Source organism: Patella vulgata, chromosome 4 (assembly GCF_932274485.2).
Source record: "Patella vulgata chromosome 4, xgPatVulg1.2, whole genome shotgun sequence".
In the NCBI taxonomy this organism is placed as follows: Eukaryota; Metazoa; Mollusca; class Gastropoda; family Patellidae; genus Patella; species Patella vulgata.
This window is the reverse complement of record NC_065882.2, coordinates 31,908,338-31,931,453: the sequence shown is the minus strand read 5'-3', so window position 1 is coordinate 31,931,453 and position 23,116 is coordinate 31,908,338. Positions and strand designations below refer to the sequence as shown.

The 23,116-nt window shown below is 35.6% G+C and overlaps 1 protein-coding gene across 1 annotated transcript in view; it reads left to right on the top strand.

Moving 5' to 3' along the window:
- LOC126817143 (ubiquitin-protein ligase E3C) overlaps window positions 1–23,116 on the top strand; it is a 477,264-nt gene that overhangs the window by 283,608 nt on the left and 170,540 nt on the right. Inside the window, exon 13 of the mRNA XM_056100098.1 lies at window positions 4,738–4,892. Within this exon, the coding sequence (XP_055956073.1) occupies window positions 4,738–4,892 (155 nt within the window). The remainder of the gene's footprint in view (window positions 1–4,737; window positions 4,893–23,116) is intronic.

Sequence of the window (23,116 nt, the reverse complement as noted above, 5' to 3'; positions counted from 1 at the left end):
AACACGACTAATGCACAGTATCATATTGATTATAAAAGTACAATGTATATATTGGTTACACTATATATGTCACAAAACAACAATCATTAGATAATAATAATTATTTACTAATTATATAAATCATTTTAAGAGGAAGGAGTTATCCGTTGTTTAATTTAACAGTTATATAATTACTTTTCTCGGAAAAGCCGCCAATGATTTTTTTCAAACTTGCTTAATCGAGATTCTACTGGGTAGTGTATTGTGTGAAACCCTTGTACAATTTTTCTAATTGTCATGGGTAGCCCAAAAAAGAGATCGAAAATTGAAAACAGCGTATTTTTACGAGTTGGAGCATGTTTAGGGGTCAATATCTGAGTTATGCTAGAGTGTGTTTTTTTTGGGGGGGAGTGGTGGGGATAGTCTTTTGTCATGCATCTGGCGATCGTGTGACGCCTTTGCGACTGTGAAAGCCTTCAGCATTGCGCGCAATTCTAGTGATGATTGTTTTTACCAAAAAAACAATCATCCAACACATTGACCGTTTTATTTTCCACTTGAGCATATCTCAGAAACTACTTGGCGGATCTGTACGATATCTTTGGTTTAACTGTGACAATGTGAAATGTCCGAAATCACCGAAGTTGTCTTTTTTTTAAATGTCGCCGTAATATTTACAATAATCAACGGATTTTAACATTTGGCACATTTTGACATAGCCGGAGAGAGGGCAAATAGATACGGTACTTCAGATTTTTGATTTCTTGACAGATCTTCACTTATATTAGACGCGAAATTTTGAAAATTTAAATTTTTACAAAAAATATTTTTTGATGGTATTTTACACAGGATTAAATGGTCATCTAACTTGAGCAAAAATGTGAACAATTCTTGTCTCAGTAAATCGGGTTATCCACCATTGGCTAATTCAGTTTTTCGATCCTAGATTAATTATTTATTGTTCGATATGTGTGATAGAAAGTTCATAAGGTCCATTTTCCGAAATTTCATTTTTTTTGTTACCGTTAAAGTTTCCTGTCGGCAACGGGAGTGACATAATTTTACCAAAAACTACAAATTTGACAGTTCGGTATCACTTTTTAAAACTAAATATTATTTTTTCAAAATTTGACATTACCAAAAAGATGCGCCATGCAAATGTGCACAAAACATCGGACTCAGTTTTCTTAATTTCGATTTCGTTTTCGGGCTATTTCGATTAAAAGGTGAAAAATGGTGTAAAATATTTTAAAATATTTCTTCGTAACTTTCATAAAATCGTAGCAATAATCCATTCGAAGAGAATGTATGTGAAAATTAGTTTGTAATATGAGCGGTTGCCGAGAAACAGGCAATTTTTGCATGCGTCATGTTTCAAATTATTTTGCCTGTAAAAGAGTCAATTATCATTCGATTTTCAATTTGTTTTTACCATTTGATGCCTAAAACCAATTTGTACTAGGTCAAGCCAATTTAACATTTTTACCATCACCGGAAATGACGTCATTTGGTCAAAAACTGTATTTTTAGCCTTCAAAACAGATATTTTATTCAAATGAGTCTGATCTGTAATGTTTTTAAAATTATTATATTTGATTCCAATCAACAAATAGAATGAACCCATACGACAATACAGATACCATAAAAACATTTCTAACTTGTACGGATGCAGAGAAATAGACGATTTTCTTCAAGTCACTTTTCAAGGTTTTTTGTCTATGAAAGTGTAAATTATTATTCGATTTTCATACAATTTTCACCATGTGATGCCTTATGCCATTTATGATTTAATAGAACTAATTTAACATTTTCATTATCACCGGAAGTAATGTCATTTGGACAAAAACTGTATTTTTAGCTTTCAAAACAAATATTTTTTTGAAGTGAGTTATATTTATTATTCATTTAACATTATGATATTTGATTCCAATGGACATATAGATTGGATCAATACGATCATATAGATTTTTTTCCCATTAGAAAGTTACCTAACTTATCGGTAATTAGTAACAGATTTTGTTAGGATCACTTTTTTGTCATATGTAACACATGGTTACAAATGTATAGATGCAATTGATATTGCTAGATTTGGTTGATTCTGCATCTATTTGTGCAATGCCTATGTGGAAATCTGTTTAACGGTTTCATTGATACCAGAAGTGACATAAGTTCAAGGATATTTGTCGGATCAACTCGATGTCTTCGGTTTTACTGGAAAAGTGGGTGTGACTTAGAGATTAAAGCTATTTCGAACTTTCTGTGACAATGCGAAATGACCGAAGTTGTCGTTTTTTGAAATATTGCCGTAATATAACAATAATTGTCGGATTTTAACATTTGATACATTTTGACATAGCCTGAGACAAGGCGCCTGAGACAAGGCAAATAGCTACGATTGTTTAGATTTTTGATTTTCGATTAATCTTCGAAGATATTAGGCGCCAAATTTTGACAAAAAACTTTTTTATTTATGAATATTTTTTTATGGCGCTTTACCTATAATTAAAGGGTCATGTGATTTGAGCAAAAATATGAAAATTTTTTGTATCGATAATTCACCTTGGCCGCTATTGGCTAATTCAGTTTATGGGTTCTAGGTTAATTATTTATTGCTCGATTTGTATAAAACAAGGTTCATATGCTCAATGGTGCAAAGTCAAAGCTTTCTGCAGAGAAATAGACGTTTTTCTACAAGTCTATAAAAGTGGCAATTATTATTTGATTTACATAAAATTTTCACCATATGAATCCTTATGCTATTTCTGATTTCATAAAACTAATTGAACATTTTCATTATCACCGGAAGTACTGTACACTTACATGTAACAAATGTATAAAATGAATTGATATTGCTTGATTTGGTTGATTCGGCATCTGTTTTATTTGATGTGTACAATGCTTATGTGGAAACCTGTTTAATGGTTTCATTGTTACCGGAAGTAACATATATTTAGGGTAACATGGCACCGTTGAAACCCGTCATTACTGCATCGCAGTTCTAGTTTTGTTTATAGTTTTATTAATTGACTGTTTTCGCTAACTTAAAAAATCATGCAAACTGAAAAATAAAGTAATTTATGGTTAAAACTTTTTATGGCATGTAAATAGAATACATACAAACGTGTATAGTAAAATTTACTGCAACCAGTAACAAACTATCTCTTAATACAGGCGTATCTGTTTTATGGAATAATCTACCATTTAGTTTAAGATATTGTACAGATCTATATTCTTTAAAAAAAAAAACTATTTAAAACACAGTTATTTAAACGGGCTTTTAACCGACGCTACATGTCCATAATCTTGATTTTTTTAAAGATTAAATTGTCACTCTGTAAAGTGTCCCTAATCAAGTTACATGGAAGGGTGCACTATAATAATATATAGTAACAAAATTTCGATTTATAGTATTAATATTACTTTGTCCCCTTTATTTGAAAAACATCTCTCTGATGATAATAATAAATTTGAATTACTTCTCCGTACCAGTTGGAAACGTAATTGTCTAAGGTCTAAATGAAATGTGAAGTTTAATCAAATATAAAATTACAATGCTGTTTGTTTCAAAGCTGCGTTCGTTGGGTGGGCACGATGGCTAAGTGGGTAAGACGCTGGCTCGCTAGCCTGGAGGTCGGGTGTTCGATCCCTGCATTGGCCGGGAAGTGACATATGTTTAGGGTAACGTGGCACCGGTGAAACCCGTCATTACTGCTTCGCAGTTCTAGTTTGTGTTTGTGTTGTATAACAAATCAGTGTGGGAATTACTGTTCTAATGGATATAAAGATACAAATATTATGATTGTAAGCTTTGCTTCCTCCCAACAAAAATGAACACATTGTGTAAATGAACACATTGAAATGTGGTTGTTTGTATATTGTTATCGCCCCCGTCCATCAGTCCGGCGTCCACAATTGCTTGTGGACACTCTAGAGGCTAAAGTTAATATCCAATTGACTTTAATTTTATACACAGTGTTTAAGGTCATGAGATGAAGAATCGTATTGATTTTCAACGATTTCCGATAATTACTGCCAAAGTTATGGCCCTTGATCACTTTGAAAAATCTTGCGACACTCTAGAGGCTAAAGTTATCATCCGATTGACTTCAGATTGATACACAAAGTTGAAGATCTTGAAACGAACAAGTATATTGATTTTCAATGAATTTTTATGACTTGAACAGCTAAATCCATGATGTTAAAGTTTCGTATACTAAACGTTAGCATGGGGCAGAACTTCATAAAAACCAAACAAATTCTGATGGTTTTCTGATAATTACTTAATGAGTTGTTACTCTTAATCAGATTTTAATGTATTATAAATGTTTCATTACCGAAAAAAGTAAAAATATGCAACAACTCTTGTTGACTACGTGTACAATTTAGCTGCTGTGGGCGTATGTTTCGTTGCCTGGCAACCTGTCTGAATCACATATTAGGGAAATTGAATGGTTCAACTAATTTTTGACCAGGTTTGATAATTAACTGAGATGCTCATAAATGAACACTGGTCGATAAATTAAACAGTAGTAAATTGGAGGCTCATTATCAAAATTAGAACGTCAGATTTAAATTGGATACAAGTATGAATTGAATGCTTTTATCCAATATTCAACAATTTTTACGAATTTTCAATGTGTTAAAGAAAATAATGCAGACCTCTCGGGATTGAATGGTACTGGCAGGTCAGTGTAATATGTCAATCAACTTAGCTTTCTTATGTACTTTTTTTTCAACTGACGTTTTGATTATTTTCAGGTCAAGTACACCATTATTATCTATGTTAGGTAGAGGTTTACCCATGACTGAATGTGATAAAAATCGAATTATACCATTATTATATGTATTTTGTGCCATGTTTAGTCATTCCTTGTTAACATTACATGACGCTGATTTCTATGGTGATGAACACAGTAAGTTTTTATACGCCTACATTTTCATGTGGACGTATATTGCTGTCGCTCCTGTCCATCCATCCACAATTTATTTGTGGTAACTCTTCAGGTCACCATTTTTATCTGATTTTGATGAAACTTGAAATATAGCTCTATCTCTTAAAGATCTTGGTTCCTTTTGATATTGGCATGTATCGACCCATAACTTCATGGATTATAGCCCCTGATTGTACGAAATATCACATTTTTAACTTGTGGAAATGAAATGAAATGGAGTTTAACGTCCTACTGTTCTGCTCCTAACCTGGGCTAATGAAGATGGGCATAAGCCATACAGTGTGCTATGAGGGAAATATTGCCCGGACAGCGGCACTACGGCATACTCTTATATCGAATTCCAACTGCCAAGGGATCTTTTACGTGCACGCCAATGTGTACACGGGACCTCAGGTTTTTCGTTCCATCCGAACGACTAGACAGCTTTCCTTGTCAGCCCCTCCGTCCTGCATCACTGACAAGGGAGAACCACGCCGGAAAATCTGGGTGAACTTTCTTGGCCAATGCAGGGATCGAACACCCCTTTTAACTTGTGGACACTCTACACACCTCCGGTGAAGTTGCGTCAGGTTAAAATAAAAGTCCACAGCATACTGTTTGCATTTTCATTGACTAAATTCGAAAATATGCCAAATAAAAGAAAAAAAATATCTAAAAGTTTTCTTCTTCCGCGATATTCTGACATTCATTCTTGAAATTACTTGACAATTGAAGCAATATAGTAAAATGCATACCATTTATCACAGACGAGACATTATGTGAAAATCGGATACTCTCGCCAAGTTCTGACATCACTGCACTGAGAACTCTCAATCATGGTTGTTATTTGTACGTGTATTAAAAGAAAATTAATTTTCCGACGTTTACTCTGTATTACCGCGTTAAAACTGTAAATAAGGTGTGTTAATTAACAAGGGTGAAAAACTGTCTGAGGGGTGAGTTAATTAACGCTAGGGGTGAAAAACTGTGACAGTGCGTTTTCAGTAGAGGTGTGTTAATTAACTGACCGGTAAAAAATGAATGTCAATGTTGTGTATTGTTTAATTGGCGTGTTTTCTCTCTAGGGTACGGCAACACTCCCTTAGAGAGTAATTAAAGCTGGACAGGCTGATACATCAGCGTGGAGACTGGATCAAAAGATGATACCGGCGGGGCGGAGTAGTAAAATGAAATTAAAGAATTCACGCTCAACAGAATACACAACAGACTTGTAGAAGTAGAAGATTGTTTAATGGGTCGACGTTTCAGGTGCAATACCCTTTATCAAGATTAAATTGTGATGATCCTGTGACGCCTTATATACAATAATGGTGATGACGTCACAGGATTTTAAACGTGCAGAGGAGGAATAAAAGACTAGAATTCTAGTCTTTTATTCCTCCTCTGCACGTTTGAAGACTAGGAGGTTCTGGATGACCGAGACTATACGTATCAACTTATCCCATCAATACAGAAGAAGATGAAACAACCACCGCATCAGCCATCCTGGAGACCATTTTCTACTATTCACTTTAAATCGCTCCATAATTATCATCAATCTTTAAACAATTTTTTCTAATCATTTTAGCAATTTAATAAAATTTGTACATACATGTAATCTTATACTTCAATTAAATTTAACGATCCTTTCTTTCTTTTTTTAACAATCTTTATACTGTACATAAATAAATTTAAAAATCCTGTGACGTCATCACCATTATTGTATATAAGGCGTCACAGGATCATCACAATTTAATCTTGATAAAGGGTAATGCACCCGAAATGTCGACCCATTAAACAATCTTCTACTTCTACAAGTCTGTTGTGTATTCTGTTGAGCGGGGATTCTTTAATTTTATAAATCACATTAATTAGATGAACAGCCCAAAGCAGCTTTGAAATGAAATGAAATGAAATGAAATGGGGTTTAACGTCCTACTGTTCTGTTTTGACCTTGGCTAATTAAGATGGGCATACGCAATACAGTGTGCTATGAGGGAAATTTTGCCCGGACAGTGGCACTACGGCCTATTCTTATATCGAATACCAACTGCTAAGGAATCTTTTACGTGCACACCAATGTGTACACGGGACCTCGGTTTTTCTTCCCATCCGAACGACTATAACGAGCTATAATTATGTTCTTTCAGAAAGTATTCAAACATCATAAATTATTTGCTAGCTATTATAAAAACGTACAATACACAAACAGGGTAGGCGATATGATGAACGCTTCCCGAAGAGCTACCAATTTATCAGAATTTCCAAAAAATAATTTGACAAATCTTATAGTTTAATATCAGTATCTTCTCAAATAAAGCAACCGAACAGTTTTCCAATACGTGCAAATAAGCTTGTGCACGCCTTTACATGTATAAATAGAATTGACAGCTGTCCTTGTCAGATCCTCCGTCCTGCATCACTGACATAGGGGAATAACGCAGGAATATCTGGATGAACTTTCCTGGCCAATGCAGGGATCGAACACCCGACCTCCAGGCTAGCGAGCCAGCGTCTTACCCACTTAGCCATCGTGCCCACCCAACGAACGCAGCTTTGAAACAAACAGCATTGTAATTTTATATTTGATTAAACTTAACTTTTCATTTAGACCTTAGACAATTACGTTTCCAACTAGTACGGAGAAGTAATTCAAATTTATTATTATCATCGGAGAGATGTTTTTCAAATAAAGGGGACAAAGTAATATTAATACTATAAATCGAAATTTTACTATATATTATTATAGTGCACCCTTCCATGTAACTTGATTAGGGACACTTTACAGAGTGACAATTTAATCTTTAAAAAATCAAGATTATGGACATGTAGCGTCGGTTAAAAGCCCGTTTAAATAACTGTGTTTTAAATAGTTTTTTTTTAAAAGAATATAGATCTGTACAATATCTTAAACTAATTGGTAGATTATTCCATAAAACAGATACGCCTGTATCAAGAGATAGTTTGTTACTGGTTGCAGTAAATTTTACTATACACGTTTGTATGTATTCTATTTACATGCCATAAAAAGTTTTAACCATAAATTACTTTATTTTTCAGTTTGCATGATTTTTTAAGTTAGCGAAAACAGTCAATTAATAAAACTATAAACAAAACTAGAACTGCGATGCAGTAATGACGGGTTTCAACGGTGCCATGTTACCCTAAATATATGTCACTTCCGGTAACAATGAAACAATTAAACAGGTTTCCACATAAGCATTGCACACATCAAACAAAATGGACGCCGAATCAACCAAATCCTCCAATATCAATTTATTTTATACATTTGTTACATGTAAGTGTACAGTACTTCAATGTTCAATTAGTTTTATGAAATCGGAAATGGCATAAGGCATCACATGGTGAAAATTTTATGTAAATCGAATAATAATTGCCACTTTTATAGACCAAAAACCTTGAAAAGTGACTTGTAGAAAACCGTCTATTTCTCTGCAACCGTACAAGTTAGAAACCATTTTCTGGTATCTGTATGATCGTATGGGTTCAATCTATTTTTTGATTGGAATCAAATATCATAATTTTAAAAACATTACAAGTCAGACTCATTTGAATAAAATATCTGTTTTGAAGGCTAAAAATACAGTTTTTGCCAAAAAATTACTTGTATGAAATCGTAAATAGCATTAGGTATCACACAGTGAAAATTTCATAAAAATCGAATAATAATTGACACTTTTATGGACAAAAAACCTTGAAAAGTGACCTGTTGAAAATTGCCTATTTCTCCGCAACTGAACAAGTTAAAAACCATTTTGTGATATCTATATGATCGTATGGGTTCATTCTTTTAGTTGATAAGAATCAAATATCAAAATCTTAAACAAACAACAAATACGACTTATTTGAATAAATTATTTGTTTCGAAGGCTGTAAATACAGTTTTTGCCCAAATTTCGACATTTCCGGTGACATTGAAATTGAGTTGAACTAGTCACAATTGACTTTATGCATCAAATGGTGTCACTTTTATGAAAATCCAATAATAATTGACTCTTTTAAAGGCACAATAGCGTAAAGAGTGTCTGATGCAAAATTGACCATATCTCGGCAACTGTGCATATTACAAATTAATTTTCACATACATTCTCTCCGTATTTATTATTGCTACGAGTTTATGAAAGTTACGAAAAAATATTTTAAAATATGTAAACGCTGGATGGGTTGTAAATAGCTTAATTTTACACCTTTTTTCACCTTTTAATCGAAATAGCCCGAAAACGGAATCGAAATTAAAAAAACTGGACCCAACATTTTGTGCGCCTTTAAAGGGCGCACCCTTTCAGTTATACCAGATTTGAAAAAAATAATATTTGCTTTCGGAATATGGTACCTAACTGTCAAAATTGTAGTTTTTGGAAAAATTACGCCACTTCCGGTGCCGACAGATAACTCTATCGGTAACAAAAAAAGGACAATTGAGACACAAGGGTGCATATGAACTTTGTTTTATACAAATCGAACAATAAATAATTAATCTAGGACTGAAAAACTGAATTAGCCAATGGCGGCCAAGGAAAATTACGGAGACAAAAAAATAATTTACATTTTTGCTCAAGTCAGATGACACTTTGATTCTGTGTAAAACACGACTAAAAAATATTCATAAATAAAAAAAATTTTTGTAAAAATTTAAATTTTCTAAATTTGGCGCCTAATATCTGCGAAGATTTGCCGGAAATCAAAAATCAAAAGTAGCGTAGCTATGTGCCCTGTCTCCGGCTATGCCAAAATGTACCGAAAGTTAAAATCCAACGATTATTGTTAAAATTACTGCAATATTTTTTAAAACGATAGCTTCAGTGATCTCGGACATTTCGCATTGTCGCAGAACGTTCAAAACAGTTTTATCCTTTAAGTCATACCCACATTCCCAGTAAAACCGAAGAAATCGAAACGATGCGACAAGCCGTTGCTGAGATCTAATCAAAATGGAATTTGAATAATAATAATAATAACTAGACCTGCAAGCAGCACTGAACCGGCTTTCAGAAATCAGACAGGAAGTGTGTCATACAATAGCCCATTTATCGAGCTACCAAACGATACTTTAGATGTTTTGATCCGGTCACACCCGACGATGAAATCCCGATTGTTGCAAGAGCACCGATTTTTTTTTCTGTCTTTTTTTTTTAAATATCGAATATTTATTTGACTACTTCCTGTTTACGGATCATTATCGGGATAGATTTAACAAGTGCTATGGGAACTTAATTTCCTGTACCAGAAGTTTCAGAAAGATCCATTGGACAGTTTTACCTCCCTTATACCATTAGAAGCAGATTTACAGATATAACGATTTTTCGACTTCTTTTCAAAGATTGTGGCCCTTTTGGACCATTTATACTATATTGAGGCTTTGAAATTTGGATTCACACCATAGACCACCGTTAGGACTCTAAGTAACAGAAGTTTAAGAAAGGAAATAAGAGAAGTTTTCGAAATAAAAGCATCTGAATAGGCTCCAAAAAGGAAAATAATAGATTTTCAGCGTTCCATTATATATTGCCTCACCCGCGAATTTTTACCATTTAGATCTCATAAGATTGTCCATTGTTCGAACTATCCAATGACACTTTAGTTGTTTTGATTCGGTGAAATCTGGCGTAGTAATCACTTTTTTCGCAAGATCTCCATTTTTTTAATTTTTACGTTTTTTTTTTCTCAAAATATCCGAAATTTTTTCGACTACTTCCGTTTTTTGGATCATTGTCGAGATAGCTTTAACAAGTTGTTTGGTTACCTTACCTTCTGTACAAGAAGTTTCAGAATAATCCATTCAGCTGTTTTCCAAAGAAAGAAAATTAGAAGATCATTTTCAGTAATCTAAGGATTTTTCAACTTTTTTCCATGATTGAGGCTCTTTTTGGACAACTTATGTTATTTCAATGCTTTTATTGTTGGACTCACAACATAGCCCACCCATAGGACTCTGCGTTAAAAAAGTTTCAGAAAAATCGGAGTTGTCGTTTTCGAGAAAAAGACGTCTAAAAAGGCTCCAAAAACGGAAAATACTAGATTTTTGGCGTACCACAATTTATTTTATAACCATCGAAATTGAACCATTGAGATGCCATATAATAGTCCATTAATGGGGCTATCCAAAGACACTTTACTTCTTTTGGTCCGGTAATATCTGACCGAGAAATCCAGCTTTTCGCAAGAGCGACAATTTTTTAACCTTTTTTTTTCATTTTTTGAATACTTTGGTATGGAGATTATTGTCGGAATAGTTTTAATAACCAGTTTGGGCAATTAAATAGCGGCAGGGCTCTGTAATGATATATTACATTATCTGATCAGATAAAATGACCCTGAGAAATCCAATGTTCAAAGGTACCAAAAATGCAAAAATGTCAAAATATCGAAAATTAAATTTCAATAACTCAATACATATTATACATCGTTAGAATCGTAATTAGGTCAGCTATCCGAATCTGTAATCTTTTTGTAAAAATTTGTTTAAATAATAAAGTAATAGAGCATTTTGCAAAATTTCACGATTTTTCGACTTTTTTCGATTTTCAGTCCCTTTTTTTATCATATTCCAGACATTTCAAAGTCTTATTGGATGGCATAATTCACAAGTCTATCGAATGGACTCTCGATAGAGAAAGTTAAAAAAAAAGTTGCGGTTAAGATTTCGAGATATAGGCGTCCAAAAACGCCCCAAATCAGAAAATTCTTGATTTTCAGCTTGTCATATTTTGCTGCTTGGTCATAGTATCCGTATAAATTGGGCATAATATGACAGTCCATTCCTCGGGCCACTCAACGAAAGCTTAATTCGTTTAATCCATTGATATTGGACGGAGAAATCGAGTTTTTCCCCCAAAACACCCATTTTTTGATTTTTTTACGAAATATCAGACATTATTTCGACTACTTCCGGTTTCCGGACCGTTGTTGAAATTGATTTATCCAGCGGTCTGACTATATAGCTTTATGTTCCAGGACTTTCAGAAATATCGATTTATCCTTTCCCAAAAATATAAGGGTTGGGAAATGGGCAGAAAATTTGAAAAAAATCGAAAAATAAAGGGCGATAACTCGGAATGAAACTTATATTTCTAGAATCGGATGGTCTTCAGGTATCCAAAAATGTAGGTCAAATTTGAAAATTGTGAAAAATAACAAAAATTGTCTGTTAAACAAAATTTTTCATTTTTCGAACGCTAGAAGTCAGCGACGAAGTTTCGAAATTTCGAAATTTTCAACTGCTATCGTCCGACAAAAGACTCTGGGTTTCTGAAAATGTCATTTGTATGAAAATAGGTACAGAATTGACGAAGCTACGGCCGTTTTTTAATTTTTTGGCACCGCACGATATTCGGCCACTTCCGGTCTGCGCAGAAGTTTCAAAAATAGTTTATCAAGTAGCCACCACATGGTTTCCCAATAGAAAATTAGGTCCCATATTGGTATCTGTTACAGGCACTGAGAAATAGGCTCCCGCAGAAAAAAATAATAATAATAATAATTTTTGTAAAAACAATAGTCTTTCAAAGTCTGAAAGCCTAAAAATAAATAATAATTTTAGTAATCACAATAGGCTTTCAGACAAAAGTCTGAAAGCCTAACTAGATCTGCTAAGCAGATATTTAAGCTTTTATATTCACAATCACTTCCTGTTACATGTCAAGGGTCATATAAAGAATCTCAACAAGATAAAAAAAACAATTAAAATCGGTCAAAAACTCGCGAAGTTAATGCGATTTTTCACTCGTAAACAACTCAGTCGGCACGAAAAACGACAAAGGCAAAATTCAAAATTGTGACATTTTCAAATACCATAAATTGGACCCTGATCCCGGCTATCCAGAAATGTATTTATTTTCGAAATAGGAGAAATATTCTCCTAACTACGGCCTATTGTTTTCATTTTCATGTCTGTTATCGTCGATTTTTCAATTTTTCTCATATTCAGTTCAAAATGGTTTCCATCAATTGACCTAGTTCAAAATTCAAATCCGATAGATTTTTAGGCATTCCTTCAAGGATTCAGAAAATGTAACTCCCATGGCTGTATTAAAATGTTGCAAAATATTTTGTGCACACATCAATACTGTCTAAGCTAGTACAGAAAAAAAAATTCAAGGCAATCTGACCTATATTTCGTCAATTTTTTTTGAAAACTTTGATCCTTAATTTCATCAAGAAGAGATAATTTAAAAAAATTTCTAATGACATCTTTCAAGTCGCAATCGGTAAGATCTACTTACATACTAAATTTCATGAAAATCGTGCAACTATTAAAGAAGTTGTCAAATTGGTTTCAACTTCCGGTTCGTAATCACAGCGACGAATTTTCGAAATTCGAAAATCCGAAATTGCAGATTTGAAGTAAATGTTTCAATGTACTCAAAGAAAAATAAATAGTAAAATAGATCAAATAGTCACAAAGTTACATCAATGTAGGTCAAATGCATTCGTAAGATGGTGGCACTTCCGGTTCAATCGGCAGACTTCATATTTTTGTGTACACATCAGTACTTTCTTAGCTAGTACAGAAAAAAAAATTCAAGGCAATCTGACCTATATTTTGTGGATTTATTTTAAAAATTTGATCCTTAATTTCATCAAGGGGAGGTAATTTAGAACATTTCTAAAGAAATTTTTCAAGTCGCATCGATAAGATCTACTTACATACTAAATTTCATAAAAATCGTGCAACTATTAAAGAAGTTGTGAAGTTGGTCTCAACTTCCGGTTCGAAATCACAGCGATTTGAAGTAAATGTTTCAAGGTACTCAAAGAAAAAAGAATTAGTAAAATTTAACCTCTAGAGCGTCCACAAGATGTTTTGAAGTGATCAAGGGCCATAACTCTGACAGTAATTATCAGAAATCGCTGAAAATCAATAGGGTTCTTCGTCTCATGACCTTAACCACTGTCTATAAACTTAAAGTCGATCGGATACTAAATTTAGCCTCTAGAGCGTCCACAAGATTTTTTGAAGTGATCAAGGGCCATAACTCTGACTGTAATTATCGGAAATCGCTGAAAATCAATAGGCTTCTTCGTCTCATGACCTTAAACACTGTGTAAAAATTTAAAGTAATCGCATACTAACTTTAGCCGGCTGGACGGGGGCGACGACAATGTACGAATAAAAATTAATGGCATGCATATAAATTTAATGTATGATAAAGTCAAAATAGGCGATTTCGGTTTTTATACACCCACATTGAAATGTGGTCGTATATTGTCGTCGCCCCCGTCCGTCGGTCCGGCAATTGTGGACGCTCTAGAGGCTAAAGTTAATATCCGATTGACTTTAAATTTATATACAGTGTTTAAGGTCATGCGACGAAGAAGCCTATTGATTTTCAGCAATTTCCAATAATTACTGCCAGAGTTATGGCCCTTGATCACTTCAAAAAATCTTGTGGACGCTCTAGAGGCCAAAGTTAATATCCGATTGACTTTAAATTTATACACAGTGTTTAAGGTCATGAGACGAAGAAGCCTATTGATTTTCAGCAATTTCCGATAATTACTGCCAGAGTTATGGCCCTTGATCACTTCAAAAAATCTTGTGGACGCTCTAGTGGCCAAAGTTAATATCCGATTGACTTTAAATTTATACACAGTGTTTAAGGTCATGAGACAAAGAAGCCTATTGATTTTCTGCGATATCCGATAATTACTGCCAGAGTTATGGCCCTTGATCACTTAAAAAAATCTTGTGGACGCTCCAGAGGCCAAAGTTAATATCCGATTGACTTTAAATTTATACACAGTATTTAAGGTCATGAGACGAAGAAGTCTATTCATTTTCAGTGATTTTCGATAATTACTGCCAGAGTTATGGCCCTTGATCACTTCAAAAAACCTTGTGGATGCTCTAAAGGCTAAAGTTAATATCTCATTGACTTTAAATTTATACACAGTGTTTGAGGTCACGAGGTGAAGAATCCTATTGATTTTCAAAGATTTCTGATAATTACTGCCAAAGTTATGGCCCTTGATCACTTTGAAAAATCTTGTGGACGCTCTAGAGGCCAAAGTTAATATCCGATTGACTTCAGATTGATACACAGAGTTTAAGATCTTGAGGCGAACAAGTATATTGATTTTCAATGAATTTTTATGACTTGGAACAGCTAAATCCATGATACAGTATTAAAAGTTTTGTATACAAAACGTTAGCATGGGGCAGAACTTTATAAAAACCAAATAAATTCTAATTGTTTTCTGAGTTGTTGCTCTAATCAGATTTTAGTGTATTATAAATGTTCCATTACCGAAAAAAGTAAAATATGCGACAACTCTTGTTGACTGCCCGGACGATTTAGCTGCTGTGGGCGTATGTTTCGTTGCCTGGCAACCTATCTTTAGTGTTGGGGTCATTTTTAAAAAAATGTCTTTTAAGGATAATGTGTATAGTACTAATAGCAATCACATACGGAAGAGGCTATAAGATCCCTTTGCATTTGCAATTTCAAAATGAATTAAAACCAAATTTAAATTCCGAAAATCTTTTTTTTGTTGCTGAAACTCTTTTTTTTAATCGGATTAAAATGGGAGTAAGGCACAGAGTCCGGGGTGGTAATGGGCGTATTGTGTCCAAATTTCATGGTTTTCGGACAATCGGTGCTGTGGCGAAATTTCACTTTTTTCGTCCTTACTGAGGCCGTAAATGACGGAAAAAGCCGAATGGCAGGAACCATGTGAAGAACAAACGACCTGAACGAATGCAGGTATCGCCTTGAATTTATCAGGTCACCTAGGTACCAACGTGAAAAGTTCCTCGCCGGAATTTGGTAGTCATTGTACCTTTGGTTCCAGCGTAGCGCATGCGCGAATTCAAAAGAAATTACGGTCGATTTGGGGATTTTAGGTATATTTCGGAGTGGTTTGGTAAGTGACGGTGGATCGTCAAAATAGGCCATTTTGGATTTTAGTTTCGCAAACATCGTTGCAGTCATTTTAAAAAATTGTCTTTTAAGGATAATGTGTATAGTACTAATACCTATCACATACGAAAGAGGCGATAAAATCCCTTTGCATTTACAATTTCAAAATTAATTAAAACTAATATTAAATTCCGAAAATTGTTTTTTTTGCTAAAACTCTTTTTTTTTGAATCGGATCAAAATGGGAGTAAATTACAGAATCCGGGGTGGTAATAGGCATATTGTGTCCAAATTTCATGGTTCTCGGACAATCCGTTCCGGTGTCGTGGCAAAATTCTCCCTTTTTCCCCCTTACGGAAGCCGTATCTGGAGAACGGCAGCCACCCTGGAGCCGTGCCAAGAACAAATGACTTGAAGGAATGCAGGTATCGCCTTGAAATTTTCAGGGCACCTAGGTACCAACGTGAAAAGTTCCTAGCTGGAATTTGGTAGACATGGTACCTTTGGTTCCACCGTTGTGCATGCGCAAAAGCAGCTAAATGTTTGTTATGAAGGGATTTTTTTTACAAAATGGACCTATCTCTTTGAAACTTCGGGTAACCCCCAATTTCCGACCTCGGCTCATCCAAAAATTGTCTCCAAATTAAAATCGAACACCTAGTTCCATCTCTATTTTCTTGGTTTTTTTTTACGTACCCCCGGGAAAATAGCCACCGCTCGTCCCCTATGGGTCGGGCCCTAAAATTTCTTGTTTGGAATTGTGCTTGGGACCGTAAGCCAGATACCCAGTGAGTTTCGAGTTGGTGTGCACGATAGTAGGGTTGTGACGCGCATGCGCGGGCCTACATTCGAACACAACCCTGTCGGCACAGAAAACATCAAAGGCGAAATTCGAATTTTTGAAACATTCAAATACCAAACATTCGACCCGTATCCCGGCTATCCTGAAATGTATTAATTTCAGAAATAGGAGACGTATTGAACATACTATGCCCTATTGTGTTTGTTTAGAAGACCGTAAATGTTGATTTTTCGCTATTTTTCATATTCACTTCAAAATGGCGGCCATTAGTTGACCTAAATCAAAATTCTGCTCTGAACGTTTTTTAGGCATACTTTCAGGGATTCAGAAAATATGACTCCCATGTCTGTAAGTGCAATATTGCAAAAGTTATTAGGACTTTTCACGTTTCAAGATGGTGGCATTTCCGGTTCGATCGACAAACTCCATATTTTGTATATGAATCAGTAATTACTTGTCTAGTATCGAAAAAAATTTTTAGGTCATTCTGACCTATATTTCGATGATTTTTTTTAAAATTTTGATCCTTAATTTCATTAAGGCGAGATAATTTAGCAAATTTCTAATCATATTTTTGAAGTCGCATCCGTAAGATGTGCTTACATGCTAAATTCCATGAAAATCGTACAATTATTAAAGAAGTTGTCAAATTGGTCATAAATACCGGTTCGAAATCACAGCGACAATTTTCGAAATTCGAAAATCTGAATCTGCAGATTTGAAGTAATTGTCTCAAGGTACTCAAAGAAAAAAGATTTAGTAAAATAGGTCAAATAGTCACAAAATTACAGCATTGTAGGTCAAATGCATTCATTCGTAAAATTCGGTGATTTCGGATTCGTAAAACATTTTGAAAATATATTTAATCAACAGCCACCACCCATTTTTGGGGGGATAGGTAAAAGTTTCAGAAAGATTCTATGGTTAGATTCTGAGAAATCCGATTTGTGGACAAAACACAAAAAAAAAAAATAATATTAAGAATAATCTTAACATAACAAAAAGATGGCAATACTTTCCCCTAGTTTGACTGTATATACAGGATACTAGTGCTCTAATATTGTATTTTAAATAACGATTGGAAATGTAGACGGTGTTATTGATGAACTATTTAAATGTAATTATATCGTCTTGTTCTATCGGGAGCAGATCCATCGTTCAGTAATTATAAGTTTATGGAACTTTAAAATCTTCGCTGAATCCACAGGAAATACCATGCTGATTTTTATTTTTCATTCCGGCGCCAACAGCTCGGCCTTCAATACATACCATCAATCAAAGGTCAATATGTGAACAATGAAACAATGTCTAAAATGATTATAAAATAAATCTGATATTGCTTTCGAATGTGGTTGGGTTATTTCAGGTGTCAGTCGTAAGAATAAGAAGACAGTACATGTATATTTACATACGGCAAATTTGACTTATTCGCTATATACCCGGGGATATTCAAATTGGGGTCTACTTGTTCGATATTTATAAATGACGACATTGCATTTCGTGCGATAGATTAAGGTCAATATTTTTATTTTATTAAATGCAACTTTATCTATAAGTAGTGTGACTATATGGTATGCAGTATAAACGCCAGGTATAGTCGAAAGAATAGAAGACAAGTTGTAAGACTTTGGTCCTTAAGACAATATTGGGTCTTTGAAAAATTGTTGGTTAACTCTTTCTATAGAGACAAATCCCACGTACTAATAAAAGCGAACGACATGTTTATATGTAAAAAAAACAGTGATATTTTGGTAAAATCTTAACCATTGTCAAAATATCCATCAAATTCATGACATATGGGTTGGTAGACCAAATAAGGTATTGTTCTCCCCCTGGTCCTTATTTGGGATGGAAATTAAAATCAAGGTTTAGTGTTAGCAGTATTTAGAACATCTACATAATTATCGTTAATATTTCTATTATTCCTGCGTATTTGATGACATATATTTCTGCTCTGTTTATTGTGTACCGGTACTGTTAGCCATTGTCGGCAATCCAAACAGCATCTCGTCAATGGTGATATCAGTCAAGTTGACGAAAAGGCGGGGCTTACGACAGACAAGATTTTTCATTGGCTTTTAGAAGGGTAATATCCATTGAGCACACGCTCATTATACCATAGGCTATGGGTATTGTCTATTACAATGACAGCGTTAATGGGCGGGATTACAGTTAAACTGGCAGAATATATCGAAGAACAGAACAAATTTAAGCCATCGAGGATAACGTGCGGCGCTCCACCTATTTGCTTCTTTACTAGGTTTCATGTCGGTAAATTTCCCCTTCATCGCCCTACAACGTCTCATGTTTGACTCCCCCGAACTAAATTCACGACCCGCTGCCTTGTTACCGTGTGCTTCAGCGTAACTAATTACCCTCAACTTCTCCTTAGCGGTATAAGCGGTTCGTCTCGTAGCCATTCTGAATAAATAATTTCTAAGATTCGTTCGTTCGTTTCTAGAGTTTTACGTCCACTTCCACCTAAGGTGATATCGTAGACAAGATTTCTAAGAATGATGACTAGTATTTTATATACATCGGGGTGTTTTCTTTGAGCAAGACTGTCTTTTAGTAACCGTTTTAAGTTACCAACGGTTTTCATTCAACATGGATTCAGTGATTGGCCCATTGTTATAATTTACCGGTATAGTTAATTATCTACCAGTGAGTTGTTACCGTTTTCTTTATGAAGTTGTTTGTAGTTGACAAAATCATTGTTTCTTTGATTGGTATTAAAAATGCTATTGTATTATTTTACTGATAGATCTAAATAGCTACAATCTGGGTATTGTCATGACGTGTGTAGTGGGCAGGGCAACAGATGCTATCGTTTGATTGTCAGTTGTTTGCATAACTTGGAGTAAACGGGAATTGTTGTTTCTCTTTTACTGGTAGTCAGGATTTAAGTCGTGTGTACCTGATCATGATAAATTATTTCTACAGGTATTATTTAATTTGTTTATCATCAAAACCGATTCATTTATCACAGTACTCACGAATTTAATACGATGTAATAGACGGCCATGTTTGTTGTGGGCGGGACTTGAATGACAATTTCACTACCGTACGAGCAACAGAATTACAGCTAAAAGTTATGCAATAATGCAATTGCATATTATAATTAATATAAACAAATGTAACAAAAGCAATTTATTTCATAAAGAAATATATATAAAGCTTGATACGGCTAAATATCGGTAATTATTATAACTGTAAACAATAGAGTTTGACCTAGTTACTGGAAATCGCAGGTGGATTTGAGTCACGTATGCTATGGCACGAGTTTCACGTGGCGCTGGGAAAGGGTGCGCCTAAACCACGCATATTTTTTTTTTCCTGAAACACCTCTGCCAAAGTCGCCCTGCGCCTTATCTACGCATGCGCCTTATACACTGAAAAATACGGTATGTGCTTCTTTGATATGTTAGATCACGGGACAATTCTGTAATTGCATAAAAGCAGCTATTATAAATTACAAGTCCTGGAATGAGGATCGTTGGATTGTATGCCATGTAAATTTAGTGAAAAGCTAAAGTAATTTTAGTTTAAATATACTATTCAAAAAAAGTAGGGGATATTTGATTTTTAAGTGTTATTAAAGTCACCTAATGAAACTGACGAAGAAACAAATGACAAAATGAAATGAAGTTCACATTCATCGATTTATTCCAAATGATCGTTAGACTAAGTAAGGCACAGACTGACCATTATAAGGGTAAAATGATATCCGGGGTCAAACAGCAAAGTTACCACAGCATCACAACCAAGTCAGTAACGGGTAAATCCTCCTCTGTTTGCCAAACAAGCATTGATCCGACGTGGCATACTCCTAATGAGACGTCTAAGGTCATTTTGGTCCAGATTGTCCCATTCCTGTTGCAACGCAGCAGCAAAGTCTTGGACATTGGCAGGACGTTGTTGACGTTGACGTAACCTCTGTCCAAGCATGTCCCAGACATGCTCGATGGGGGAGAGGTCGGGACTCAGTGCTGGCCAAGGTAATGTGGTGATGTTCTGTTGTTGGAGGTAACCTGTAACGATCCTGGCCCTGTGACATCTTGCGTTGTCATCCTGGAAGATGAAACGGCGGCCATGACGTCGTGCGAACGGCACAACATGGACTGCCAAGATGTTGTCCCGGTAATACTGGCCTGTAACACGCCCTGCAACAATATGTAAAGCCGTTCTTCCAGCAACAGTGATGCCTCCCCACACCATAACAGAACCACCCCCAAATCGATCATGTCTGATGACGTTAACGTCTTGGAAGCGCTCGTTTCGACGACGCCACACCCTCCTACGTCTGTCCAAAAAATCAACAGTGAACCTTGACTCATCTGAAAACATCACATTGCTCCAGCGTCGATTATCCCAGTGTTGACGATCCCTACACCAACGACGTCTTGCCTGAATGTGATGATCTCTCAAACAAGGGATCACGCGAGGACGTCGGGCGCGAAGGTGACCCCTATGCAGTCGATTCCGAATCGTCTGGCCACTCACTCTCACACCAGTGTCTGTTTGAAGACGAGCGCTGATCTGATTTGCTGTGATGACACGATTTCTCAAGGCCAAGGTACGGATAAATCGATCCTGGGCTTGAGTTGTCGCCCTTGGTCGACCTGAGCGTGGTCTGTCCTGTACAGATTGTGTATCACGGTATCTGGACCATAGCCTGCTTATGACAGACTGAGAAACATTCATCGTCCGCGCCACAACCGCCTGTGTTGTGCCGATCTGTAGCATGCCAAGGGCACGTAACCTTTCAATTTGGGTATGCCGACGCATATCAAAATTTGTTTTCTGGTCACTAAAACAATTAAACTGATGTTTCCACCCTGGAATTCAATGCCACAATGACTGTAACATTCAAAGTCAGGGTCGTGCAAATCTTGGATTGGACCCCCATGATGATCCCAAGCATCACCTGCATTCCATGCGGTAGCTATTGGTGCGTTTGGGCGTCACATGTAACTGGAAATGTTTCTTCTGTTAGGTTCTATAGTGACTTTTTTCGTAGTCATTTGCATATTTTAGTATTATGCCCCCAAAATCAAATATCCCCTACTTTTTTTGAATAGTATATATCATTTGTTTGGAAATTACCACTGTTCGGTTGGTTGTGCCGTATTATTTATCAATATGGAGATTTCTGTTTTATGGATATTGCTATTGAAGGTAAGATGCACAATTTACCTAACGTGGCACGATTTTATAAATTTTATAAATGTCAAACGGTGGATGCGCGTCTTTTTAGTAATAAAGCAGAAATATATTTCTGTTGTTTTTGCTGGATTTACTCTCTATATTCCCGTGGATATTCAAATTGGGCGCTGACTGCTGGGTATTTAGAAATGACGACATTACATTCGCCTTTCCGTATACGATAGATTAAGGTCAGTATTTTTATTTCATTAAATTCAACTTTATATATATGGTACGCAATGCAAAAGACACATAAGAGAAACGTAGATCATAGCGAGCACACACGCCTGTCTAAAGACCCGTCTTTAATTATACAAAGACCTGCGTAAAACACACGGTCGAATGATAAATCGCATGGTAAAACAGTTTTACTTTCCAAATTTTGATTTAACACGTACGTGTCAGATAAAGCATGTTGGTCCTTGATTATACTCCTTTTGCTGCAGTTATCGCAACTAGCGAGAAAACACGCCAATTAGACAATACACAACAATGACATTCAATTTTTACCGGTCGGTTAATTAACACACCTCTACTGAAAACGCACTGTCGCACAGTTTTTCCCCCCTAGCGTTAATTAACTCACCTCTCACCCTTGTTAATTGACACACCCTATTTACAGTTTTAACGGGGTTATACCGAGTAATAGTCGGAAAATTAATTTTCTTTCGATACACGTACAAATAACAACCAACCATGACTGAGAATTCTATGGTGGCTGTGCACAGATTCACAATTTAGCAGTTCTCAGTGCTAGGCACTTTGTGAGTGTACGCGCATGTTACATGTGCTGGGAACAATGTGAAACCACACATTCCAGTGGTTTCTTTTCATAATATTTATGAATCGGGTTCCCTTTGTAACCGCTTCCAACCCATAAGGCTTTGAAATCTGAATGTACCGATTCAGATGCCTGTGCAGACGACCTGCCCTTCCCAGGCCTTGCTGATTGGCGAACCAAGTACTGGGGAATGTGGTCTATCACTGTGTTACATTTGCTTGTTCTTGGAATGTCCAGTGCATCATACGCCGCCTCAAACCTAGCAATCTACTTTTTGTAGGAACCGTCCAAATCATTTCCAAATCATCTTGCTCTTATCTCATCAAACAAGCGAAAAGCTTCAACAACCCTTGGTCCACCAAACCTAACATTCGCATCCTCCAATACAGTTTCCAGAAGTACCAAGTTTTGAAGCAATTTCCTACACTGTGGACCATTAAACTCTCCACCATGCATTGGTGGATGACGAGTTCCTAGTGGAACCGACCATTGCTTTACACTGTAATCTCAACACTGGCGAAGTAAAAGATGTGCATGG